The sequence below is a fragment of the Cylas formicarius genome, unplaced genomic scaffold (assembly GCF_029955315.1).
Source record: "Cylas formicarius isolate icCylForm1 unplaced genomic scaffold, icCylForm1.1 PGA_scaffold_8__14_contigs__length_24414737, whole genome shotgun sequence".
Lineage (NCBI taxonomy): Eukaryota > Metazoa > Arthropoda > Insecta > Coleoptera > Brentidae > Cylas > Cylas formicarius.
Genome location: NW_026844361.1, coordinates 17,578,034 through 17,590,499, shown reverse-complemented (window position 1 = coordinate 17,590,499; position 12,466 = coordinate 17,578,034). Strand labels below are relative to the sequence as shown.

Sequence of the window (12,466 nt, the reverse complement as noted above, 5' to 3'; positions counted from 1 at the left end):
ATTCGCTCGTTAACCCATCTTGTCCCAGTGGTGCGTTAATGCACCATCTATTCTATGATTTTTTTTTGTCACATCCAGGAAATATTTTTGCACATCCATTTCGAAATGCTATTATTATCACTACTAAAGGACATAAAACCGTAGAAATCGCTGATTTATGTGTAAAGGAAAGGTGTAAATTTGTATCACATTTTCAAATAAATCCAAAATAGTAAAAAAAGATATTTTGGATTTGTATTGCCATTTTTGTTAAGTCTATAGTATGTAGATTACATCGCAGAAAACATACACTGGAAATACTATATTGATTATGCTTTATTTTTTGAAAGTGGTGCGTGAATGCACCACTGGTTTTATCTGTAAAACAAAACTTTGTTATTGCAAGTCTAGACAAGTCAGCACATGTAGAATAAACATCCAACAATTAGCGTGTTCTTTAGTATTAGTTTGTGCCTTGTGCAGTGGACGTTACAGTTCGTAAAATATGGAATTTCCGAGGAATTTGACTCAAAAGGAATTAGAGGCGGCTATGGAGGAGATCGTGATGGATGAGGACAGCAACACTGAAAGTGGTAAGTATTATTTGGATTTACGTATTCTAATGGATTGTAGCATTCCATTCTATGTAAATTTATGCTAAAAATAACGTGAAAAAATATTTACAGAGCATATTGACGCGGTCTATATTCCACCCGACGTGGATACCTCGACTGACGAAGAAGATATGAACGATAACATAATTCTGCAAGAGTTTGGGGAACCAACTGATATAGTTACATACACCGAATGATACAGCTGTCCTTCAACAGTCCTGTAATTCATCAACTACTGAACCTGAATGGGAATCATCAGATAATGAAACTCTAGAATTCAAAATAAAACGTATGCTTTCTGCAAACGACAGGTTTGCTTCTACTGTTTAATGGCCAGATTGAGTACACTCACACACCTATATCCGATGAATTTAGATCATGGGAGGAACTAAAAAATTGGCTTTCTGGGAAAACTCCGCTTGTAATATTTTTTATGTTTTTTGATGACAAAGTGATTGATTTGATTTTCAAATTTTCGGTAAAATATGCTCAAGACAATAACCGCCATGAATTCTTGTTATCGAAAAATGAACTTTTAAATTTTGTAGGTATTTTATTGTTCTCGGGTTGTCATTCTTTGCCACATATTTAGCATTATTGGTCTACTGATGAAGACATGAAGGAATTGATCTTATAAAAAATGTATGAGCCGCAATAGATTCCAATTGATAAAGCAAAACTTGCACTTATCTGGCAATAATCTGTTGGATTAAAATGATAAATTTTCAAAAGTTAGACCCTTCTCTGATGTAATAAATTTAAAAAATCTTCAGTTTGCCATATTTTCGTTCAACTTATCCATAGATGAACAAATGGTACCTTACTTTGGCCGCCATTCCTGCAAAATGTTTATAAGGGGTAAGCCAGTTCGTTTTGGCTTCAAGCTTTGGTGCCTTTGTTCATCTGATGGGTACCTATTTCATCCACTTCCATATGGTGGTGCTCAAAATAAACCTGATTCCGACTTTGGTCTTGGCGGTGACGTTGTCATGAGTCTACTATTTGTACATTTCAAAACTAATGGTTATTTTGCCACCGGTACTATCCGGGAAAATAGAACAAATAAATGTCCAACGGAAAATTGTAAATCATTTGGAAAAAAGACTGCGGGTCCTATCTTTCAGCATATGAATCTGAATCAACAATTTCTATTGTCCGCTAGCACGACAATTCAGTTGTAACTGTGGCAAGTAATGTTTCTAGTGTAGATCCTGTCCAAAATGTAAAACGCTATAACAGAAAAGAACGGAAAGATGTAAATAAACCCCAACCTTATGTAATCGCCCAATACAATAGATATATGGATGGGGTAGATTTACATGACAACGGAATTGCTAACTACAGGTGCCAGGTATTTGGAAAACAATGGTGGTGTTCTTTATTTTGCGACTCACTGGATAGTTTAGTAGTGAATGCATGGAAATTGTATAATATTGTCAACGAACACAAGATTTCCCACGTAGATTTTAAATCTTACATTGCTTTGCGACTTTTAAAAACTGATAAAACAATTACTCAAAGAAATCTAGCACCTGCCATAGATGAAGTGCGTTATGATAATCAAGGCGCCTGATGATTGTTCAGGCTAATAAAGCCCGAAGGAGATGTAGAATCTGCCACAGCCACACAATTCACGTTAGTAATAAGGGTAATGTGCATTTACAAACTTCATGCTTTGTAAAATATCACCAAAAATGAAACCGGGTGTTACCATGAAATATTATGCGTTTTTTTGTATCAAATCAGGTTCTATTTGGAAAACAATCTACTTTTGGTTGTTTATTGTCGAATTTGAACTTTCTTTTGTATATTTATGTATAAATTATTTTATGTGCCCCAAAACATTATTTAATATTTTTCCCAGTGGTTCGTTTACGCACCAATATTTTTTTGTATATTTCGAGTTTTTTTTTGACACATGTAATGTATTCTTAAGTGCAACAAAATAAATAATGTCAGAGCAATAATGTTTTTTTTTTTAATTTATCTGAACCTGCTCGCGTAACATTTTATGTTCCGTTTGCATCCGAACTGCATCCTGTATCAAAATGCTGTGTCAAAATTTTACAGCGTCAGTTGTCGGTAAAGTGACGAACCATCAAAGGAACTTTCGAAGTAATGACACGCGTTGATGTTTCAGCGTCTGGACGAAAACTCGAGCAATTCTCTTGTAAAAACGGAGTGGTCGAAAGCAAAAACCTTCGAATTTATAGAAAAGTATCGGAAAAAAGAGATGTTGTGGAACTGAAAACAGCCACAATATTTCAATAAAATTAGAAATAAATAAAATTCGACATTTGTTAGAAACGGTAAAGATATTTCATATGGAATATATCTATAAAGTTCCAAGGAATTAAAAAATGCATTGATTTATAGGGTTTTATATTTACAATAACAAAGCAAGTTGTGCACGAAAGTACAAACATCATGTATATATAACAATACAATATTTTAAAAGCAGTCAGAAGTCAAGAAACTTGAATTCGAAATCAAAACTGTGTAATAAATCCAAAGATTATTGTGTATATAGTTATTTGTTTTTTCGTCTTTTGTTAATTTTTGATAATTTTTACTTTCTTTTTCATATTATTTTGACATTTATATTCATATAAGAAAAGCATTTTTTTCACCCACTATATTTTGACAAAATACTGGAGACTGTCGAATTTATAAACTGTCAAGCCGCCATATCGATTAAAGAAACTTCTTCGTTCAGCATAATCATTTGGTCTAGGCACCAACAGCTATACATTAAAGCTCCTTTACTATGATTTCTTTTACGTTTCTATTTTAGTTGTACTTATTTTTTTACCGTTAAAATAAACGTATGCAATCACAGTCAGATTTCCTCTGCGTTTTAATTAGGTTATGATGATTGCTCTTATCCCACGTTTATACTTTTTTAATCTTGTAATGTTGACAGTGAAAAAATTAAATTGATGCTTTTTAGCTGCTACTTCGGCTATTAATTCCCTCAAAGGCGGCAGTGCCGATCCGGTGAGGTGAGTGCCATATTTTGTTTAAATCATACAATGAAAAAATTAACACTTTGGCGTTTCAGTTTCGATGACATTACGACCTTTCTGCCCAATTCGATATCGAAACTCGGCGAAAAAGATTACCAACAGCCCGAGATGGCGGACAAATCTAAAACGTTTTCGGCACCGATCCAATTTGACCTGGACAGTACCGGCAAACTGACTGACGAAAACATCGAAAAGACGATCCCTTACAACGCCACCGAGCCCTTTTGTCAAGTCTACCAGGGCGGAGTCTGCAACGATTGGCTGGCCGGAAAATACGTTTTCGTACAGCCCCCGTATACTCAGGGCGAGATCGAGAACAAGCTGTTCAGCTCGCTTGCGGTGATATCCAGGTCCAAGTGAGTTGGTGATTTAGTGGTTCTCAACGTGATTTAGGTGTCATTTCGTTAAATCAAACGAACAGCAGGAAAAACTTCATTTGTTTATTTTTTATATTTTCTCGGAAACCCTACTTTATGTTGACTTTTATAATATCGAAAATCTGATATTTCTGAAAGCAATATTCGGTTTTAGTTCAACTTTTTTTATTTCTCTTATTTACTGGGAGGCTTTTAAATATCGTCAGTAATCTGATATTTCGGAAAACAGGAATCTCTTTTTGTTCAAGTTTTGATCGACACCTTAAAGTAGGAAACGAATTTTTAATTTACTAAGAAGCTAATAGTTTTTGAAATGTCTTCGGAAATCTGATATTTCAGAAAGCAGGAATCGCTGTTTGTTCAAATATTAAAACAGGAAACAAATTCTTAATTTACGTCAGTAATCTAAGCAGAAATTGCTTTTGATCCAAGTGTTGGAATTTACGTTAAACTTGTTAGTTTTTTCAATATTGTGCCTGTTAGCAGGAAAAAATATTTTAAATTTATTTGTTTATTAGCTTACATCTTGAGGACATTTTTTGTCATTTCTTCTTGGAAAACTAATTCCTACCAACTGTCTCATAAAATCGATATTTCAGGTAGCAGGAGTGATTTTTATTGAAGTTTTGAACGAAATTCCAACGCAGGAAAACAATTTTAATTTTACTCAGTAATCTGATATTTCGCCAAAGCAGGTATCGCTTTTCAAGTTTCGATCGAAATCTTAAAGCAGGAAACAACTTACAACTAGGTACCTGTCGGGTTTTTAAATGTCGTCAGTAATCTAAGCAGAAATTGCTTTTTGTCAAAGTGTTCAAATTAATTTTTTTTTAATATTGATAGAAATCTGAGATTTCAGAAAACAGGAATCGTTTTTCTTTAACTGTTGATAATAGTCCGACAGCAGGAAAAAACATTTTATTATATATATTTATTTGCTAAAATCTTGAGGGATTTTTTTTGTCATTACTTCTTGGAAAACAAATTCCTGATAACTGTTTTATAAAATCAGATATACGATATTTCGAATAGCGTAAAATTGCTAAGTGTTGAAATTTACAATAAACGTGTTTTGTTTAATATTGAGAGAACTCTGATATTTCAGAAAGCAGGAATCGTTTTTCTTTAACTGTTGACAATACCCCGACAGCAGGAAAAAACGTTTTTAATTTATATGTTCATTAGCTTAAATTTTGAGGTAATTTTTTCTCATTTCTTCTTGGAAAACTAATTCCTGCTAATTATTTTATAAAATCAGATATACGATATTTCAGGTAGCAGGAGTGATTTGTATTGAAGTTTTGAGCGAAATACCAAAGCTGGAAAACAATTTTTATTTTACTGGTGTTTTAAATATCGTCAGCAATGTGATATTCCGCCAAAGCGGGAATCGCTTTTGGTTCAAGCTTTGATCCAAATCTTAAAGCAGCAAACAAATTCTTAATTTACTGAGGGCCTGCCGGTTTTTTAAATGTTGTCCGTAATCTAAGCAGAAATTGCTTTTTGACCAAGTGTTGAAATTTACGTTAAAGCAGGAATCGATTTTTTGTTGACGATACCCCAACAGCAGGAAAAAACGTTTTTATTTTGTATGTTCATTAGCTTAAATCTTGAGGGAATTTTTTGTCATTTCTTCTTGGAAAACTAATTCCTACCAACTGTCTCATAAAATCAGATATACGATATTTCAGGTAGCAGGAGTGATTTTTATTGAAGTTTTGAGCGAAATTCCAACGCAGGAAAACAATTTTAATTTTACTCAGTAATCTGATATTTCGCCAAAGCAGGTTTCGCTTTTCAAGTTTCGATCGAAATCTTAAAGCAGGAAACAACTTACAACTAGGTATCTGTCGGGTTTTTAAATGTCGTCAGTAATCTAAGCAGAAATTGCTTTTTGTCAAAGTGTTCAAATTGATTTTTTTTTAAATATTGATAGAAATCTGAGATTTCAGAAAACAGGAATCGTTTTTCTTTAACTGTTGATAATAGTCCGATAGCAGGAAAAAACATTTTTTATATATATTTATTTGCTAAAATCTTGAGGGAATTTTTTTGTTATTACTTCTTGGAAAACAAATTCCTGATAACTGTTTTATAAAATCAGATATACGATATTTCAGGTAGCAGGAGTGATTTGTATTGAAGTTTTGAGCGAAATACCAAAGCTGGAAAACAATTTTTATTTTACTGGTGTTTTAATTATCGTCAGCAATGTGATATTCCGCTAAAGCGGGAATCGCTTTTGGTTCAAGCTTTGGTCCAAATCTTAAAGCAGCAAACAAATTCTTAATTTACTGAGGGCCTGCCGGTTTTTTAAATGTTGTCCGTAATCTAAGCAGAAATTGCTTTTTGACCAAGTGTTGAAATTTACGTTAAAGCAGGAATCGATTTTTTGTTGACGATACCCCAACAGCAGGAAAAAACGTTTTTATTTTGTATGTTCATTAGCTTAAATCTTGAATGAATTTTTTGTCATTTCTTCTTGGAAAACTAATTCCTTCCTAAAATCAGACATACGATATTTCAGGTAGCAGCAGTGGTTTTTATTCAAGTTTTGAGCCGAGTCCCAAAAGCAGGAAAACAATTTTAATTTTACTAGGGTTTTAAACATCGTCGGTAATTTGATATTTCGGAAATCAGAAATCGCTTTTGGTTCAAATTTTGATCAAAATCTTAAAGCAGGAAACAAATTCTTAATTTACTGCGGACCTGTCGGTGCAGTGTTAAACGCGTTTTTTTTTTTAATATTGTAAAAAATATTATATTTCAGAAGGCAGCAATCCATTTTCTTTAACTGTTGACTGTAGCCTGACATCCTGATAATTACAAATTCGAATTACCTTTAGGTAGCAGGATTTGTACTGACGACTTGAGAAACTTGATAATGTCTGAACTCTCATATTTCAGAAAACAGGGTTGCCTGATTCAAATGTTTATTAAACCTCACAGAAGGAAAACTGTGTAATTTTAGTCTATGAGAGATTAAAAAAAATCCAAATATGATTTTTTATAATTATTATTGTTCTATTCTTTCGCAGCGACATCTCCCAGAGCTGCAGCAAATTCGCACAGCCGAGCATTTGTTTTTCCGCCTTCCCGCTGTGCCTGGACTCGAAACAGATCAACGAATACCAGCGGTCTCACGCGAAAGATTTCAAACTGATCACCAACGCCGCCAAGAAGAAGTTCAAAGACATCCGGAAAAAGCTGACCAACTCGCTCGGCAGGATTTGCAGGGACGAGTGCATGCTGCTCGAGACGGAACTGTGCAGCAAAGAGTATTCGATAGCCAAACGGCACCCGGTAATCGGTGAGAATCCTTTAGTAATTAATGGTCTCGTTGTTTTTTTTCTCTTTGTTACAAACATGAATAAATATGAAAATTTGCAAGATCATCCACGAGAGGTTGTGTTGTATTTACTTATTTATTTATCGTTATTATTAGCACTATTTCTACAAGCATATGAGGCTTTTCTTATCAATACAGTGGAACTCGTTCTTTCCATGAACATATCATAAAATAGATGTCCACGATGACGTTTTAGGTCAAATAATGGAATTGGAGGTGTGTGAAAATCTTCCAGTCGAATTGGATCCGAGTTCTGCCCACTGCGTGTCGGTCGGAGTGGGGGACTTCAAGGGCAACAAGGGTAAATATCTGCGCGCGCATAGGCCTTTCTGTCAATCTGACGGATTGGACGGTCATTTCAGACGAACAGTGCTACTGGGATACCGGTAAATTATACAGGGGCGTTCAAAACACGACGATGTTCGGCGAGGACTGCTTGAAGTGGTCGCACCAGTTTCATTTGCCCATTTCCGACTATCCCGAATTGGCGGGACACAATTACTGCAGGTACTACGATATTAAAATGACACAAGGCGACAAAAATATTGTCATTTTCTTGTTCAAAATATGAACTGTTTTATTACTTCCAATAGATCATTTTCTTTCTTTTTCGATAAGTTCTCGCGTCACCACCCTTAAATATACCATTCACGGGATTGAGTAGTTCAAATGTACAATATCTTATGGTTGTTTAATTAAAACTCATTTGTGTAGTTTGAGAGTAACCGCATTAAATGATATTTATTTTACACCTTCGCAAAATTGATTTTTATTTAGTAGTCAGTATCGACATTTCATTTGACTGTTTCAAGCGCGTCTCAGTCGTAGAAGAATGCGATTCTGTGTCTAATCACCTTTCCAGCAAGTAGTTCAAATTTGCCGTAATTTATGCTTCAGTACCGTGATATAAAACTCAAATCTTCAGATTTTATATATGTCTAAATGTCTATTTATGGTCCCCGTTAGTATTGTTATGTAAATACCAAGGGTGGACCGCAAAAAAAAAGCTAACCTAAGAGTAATTCCTTTTATACTTATAATTCCTCGAAATTCCAGTGAAACTCTCCTTGGAATCCCTCTGAATTTCGCACAATAAAATATATCAATCTAGTCGTATTGATTAAGCATCCGCTGACGGTAAGCATTTTACGATTCTCTACCAAAACGCAACAAAAATCGCGACCACCTGTTGGACATAGATTTGTAAATGGTACATCGTTTGGAACCAAACCAAATTTACTGCAAATTTAATAAGCATTTCGAAAATATTTCTTGTTTTTAAAGAAAATCCGAGGTCCATTTTCTTACCCATCTGCTCTTTACTCCTCGCGTAAATGTTATCTTTAGTTCACCCAGTAGTTCAAATGTACCGCAAATTTATAAATGGTTGAGACCACAATCAATCGCAGACTGAGTAGTTCAAATGCGTCAATATTTCGATAAGTGTCGATATTTTTGCCCGCCAGGAATCCGGGAGACACGGAATCCGAGCCATTCTGCTATGTGAAACACAACAGGAAGGAGCTTTGCGGCATCCAAAAATGCGGTGAGATCCAAAAACGCGACAACGACCGCGTAAAACTGATGCCACATTGTTGTTTTGCAGTGTACGTATTCGGTACGTACGTGATAGCGATCCTGCTGGCGATATCTCTATTTGCCGGCCTCGTTTTCGTCTATTGTTACTGCAAAAGGAGGAACAAGGTGGCTAGAAATCTGCAAAACGTGAGTCGAATCAGGACGTTATTATTAATTTTCTAGGTTTTAATGGTTGCTGCTATTGGTTTTAACGAAAGAAGTTGCGAAAATACCATTAAAATCACATCTAAACGTACCCTAATATGAGTACCACTGATCGAACTGAGGTGGCTTTTACTTGATGAAAATCCATTTATCAAAAGAAAAAAAATTATAATTTCGTGAAAATCTGAACTTTTAGTTCTTATTTATTTTGATAAGTACCACTGCTAAAATTTAATGATATAACTCTTGTGAAAGAAATATCTTAATTTTTTTAATGGAAAAGCAAACAATTCTGTTTTCTACGTTTTAAGAGATATTAAAGAAATTATTTTTTATCCAATGTACAAATGTAAAAATATAAAAGGTCATTAAAAAATTGGTTCTGATAACTATAAAAGTCTCGGAGGTAAACTTGGTAAAATATATTATATTGGTATATTACAAATTCTTCTTTGGGCACTTACCAGGATAATAGAATTCGGAATTCAGTGTAGTACTTATATGTTTTTATAAGTTTAAGTTTCGAGATACAAATCAAAGGTTTATATTTGAATTGAAACACTGTGTATATTTTTTTATAATTTCCATTGAACTTTTAGAAACTTTCTAAATATAACAATTGGAACAAAATTTAAAAAAATAATTGTAAATATGTACATTTGTTGATTTGATTTCTTGCAATTGTACAACATATTTTAAAAAAGAATATTCCAGATAACATTATTGTTTTAATGAGAGATATACCCACCAATTTCATAGAATTCTTTAAATTGTTTAGTTTATATTTTTTCTAATAATAATAACAGTATAACAATAATATTTTTATAATTGTATTTTCTAAAATGTAAAAATATACGTTTATTTAAAATAGTAATTTTAGATAGTTATACATTTTCCATTAAGAAACATAACTAACTTTGGCTTGTATTTTAAAAATATCTTCTACAAAAATCGACCTACGCCACTGGATTCTCCATAAAAAGATCTATGAAATTCAGGTGTTGAAAATATAATGGGTAACTGAAACGACCAAATCTTTTCTATCTTAAAACAAAGCAAACCAAACCGCGTCGCAAAATGGACAAACTGAACATTAAATATGGAAAGAATTATTATTTTTAATATTTGCGAAAAATCTTTAACACAATATTTTTTAAACTTAAACATCAAGAGTCAAGTTATACAAAAATAAGTTTCTTGTTAATCTCTCTCCATTTGTGACGTAATACCCAAGTGAATTGTTCGATTTAGAAGGACCTGCCCCAAGTGAACAAAAACATCTACGGCAGTCCCGGTCCCTCCAGTCCGATCGAACTTAACAGCCTTCTGCCTCAGAACAATTTGCCTACCGGCCATAGGAACCACAACTCCAATAAGATAGACTACCAGAATTTACCCCAGTACACCTACAAGGAGGTTCGGTTCATTAAAGAATTGGGCGAAGGCGCTTTCGGTAGGTCCCCTGAACAACCGGAAAATGAGGTTATAAACCTCTGTCACCACGTGATCCCTTAACCAGTTGGCGCTTTTTCAATCGACACAAAGTGGTGTAAACAATCCTTGTTTTTCTTTAGTTAAGCGCTTTTCAATAAAGTATTTGCTAAATCTAGATCACATTTCTAGTTTCAAAAAACACCTCTTTTTTTCCTATTTTTATTAAAGCGCTCTGATTTTTAGGTAAAGTTTATCAGGGCGAATTAAAAACCAAAATGGGGAAGGTGTTCGTGGCAGTGAAGTCTCTGAAGGAGAACGCGTCTGAGAAGACCCAGGCGGATTTCCAGCGAGAAATCGAGCTGATTTCGTTGCTGAAACACCCGAACATCATTTGCCTTTTGGGCGTGGTGATGCGGTCCGAGCCCAAGATGGAGCCCAGCTGCATGTTATTCGAGTACATGTCGGAGGTATGTCGGTATCGACCGGTCATGATGCAGGCGATGACGTATCGAGACGTTTTCAGGGTGACCTTCACGAGTTTCTAATCGCGAACTCGCCGGAAAACGCCAAGTGTTTGAGCCACGATCAGTTCCTCGATATCGCCATTCAAATCGCTCAAGGTTAAAGTGTACTTGCGTTACCACGATTCCCGGTAAATTTTTTTCTTCCATTGCAGGAATGGAGTACCTCTCCGGTAACCATTACGTACACAGGGACTTGGCCGCGCGGAACTGCTTGGTCTCCAAAGACTTGGAGGTGAAAATCAGCGACTTCGGGTTGAGCAGGGATATGTACTCGTGCGACTACTATAGGTAAGTTAATAATGAAACCGGAGGTGATGTGAATGTTGCGTGTTTGCAGGGTTCAATCTAAGTCTCTCCTGCCGGTCCGTTGGATGCCCCCCGAATCGATCCTCTACGGGAAATTCACGACCGAGTCCGACGTGTGGAGTTATGGCGTTGTTCTATGGGAAATCTACAGCTATGGGTTGCAGGTACGCGTCTTATTTAAACAGCAGGTCAAATCAGTATGATTCATTGCCCTCTTCATTAAGTACCGGTTGATATTGTTCTGTTTTCCATGTCCACGTTAATTTCCTTAACGCCCTGTGAATTACACATCTACTTTGTGTTGTGTTGCGCCTGGGAAGTTGAGTAGTTCAAATGTACCATCATTGGTGAGACTTGTTAGAATCTTGTCTTGAAGTCGACCATTTTTCTTGTTTTGCTTTGTATTTAAGGCCCATAAAGACATTATTAAACAACGGGCGAGTATTTCGTCTCTACAAAGTTTTTAGCCAAGTGGTTCTAATGTACCACAATTTTCAGCACTTATAATGGCGCAGAAAGATGCGAAGTAATAAAACCTCATTATATATGCAAAATAACTACTTACTCGCATTAATGCAGGGCATTCATTTCAAATGCAAAATATTTCTTTTTATCGTAGTATTAGTATGTTGGCCCTAAATTTCGCCCATTCATTCTAAACAGTGATCTTCACACACTTGAATCGTTTTCGCAGAACATTTCGCGAGATCTGGGCACGTTTTGGGAAAATACTGTCATTAAAATACTACATCTAAACTGAAAATATGGAATTGACTAACTGTCTGCGGCCATGTTGGTTGTTGGTAACCGCTAATGTTTTTTTTTCATTGTCGCTTCAGAAATTCCTTTGTTATCAGCCTATGGAGTCTGTGGCTTTATATCTAAATTTTTACTTCATATCTTCAGTAAGGTGTTAGTTCCAAACACAAGAGGGCAGCACAACACTAAATAATTACGTCAATACGTCAATACTTTGTCAAAACTTCTGGATTTCTCCTGCCTCGGTTTTTGTTGAATCAAACTTGCTGACATTTTGCCAATCATCCTGTTGGTTGGTTTCTTTCGAGCTTGACTGAAGCTGGCCCGCATTTTACTCTGTATCTGCTTATATGAG

At 35.1% G+C, this 12,466-nt stretch overlaps 1 protein-coding gene across 2 annotated transcripts in view; it reads left to right on the top strand.

The window, feature by feature from the left end:
- LOC132706849 (tyrosine-protein kinase transmembrane receptor Ror-like) overlaps nt 1-12,466 on the top strand; it is an 86,205-nt gene that overhangs the window by 69,069 nt on the left and 4,670 nt on the right. Inside the window, exons 5-16 of one of the 2 annotated variants that reach the window (XM_060678441.1) lie at nt 3,544-3,595; nt 3,655-3,975; nt 7,035-7,306; nt 7,542-7,646; nt 7,708-7,852; nt 8,812-8,891; nt 8,952-9,070; nt 10,343-10,541; nt 10,766-10,989; nt 11,046-11,142; nt 11,199-11,334; nt 11,384-11,516. In XM_060678441.1, the coding sequence (XP_060534424.1) occupies nt 3,544-3,595; nt 3,655-3,975; nt 7,035-7,306; nt 7,542-7,646; nt 7,708-7,852; nt 8,812-8,891; nt 8,952-9,070; nt 10,343-10,541; nt 10,766-10,989; nt 11,046-11,142; nt 11,199-11,334; nt 11,384-11,516 (1,883 nt within the window). Of the gene's footprint in view, nt 1-3,543; nt 3,596-3,654; nt 3,976-7,034; nt 7,307-7,541; nt 7,647-7,707; nt 7,853-8,811; nt 8,892-8,951; nt 9,071-10,339; nt 10,542-10,765; nt 10,990-11,045; nt 11,143-11,198; nt 11,335-11,383; nt 11,517-12,466 lie in introns of both variants that reach the window. The other variant, XM_060678440.1, reaches the window with a different exon arrangement.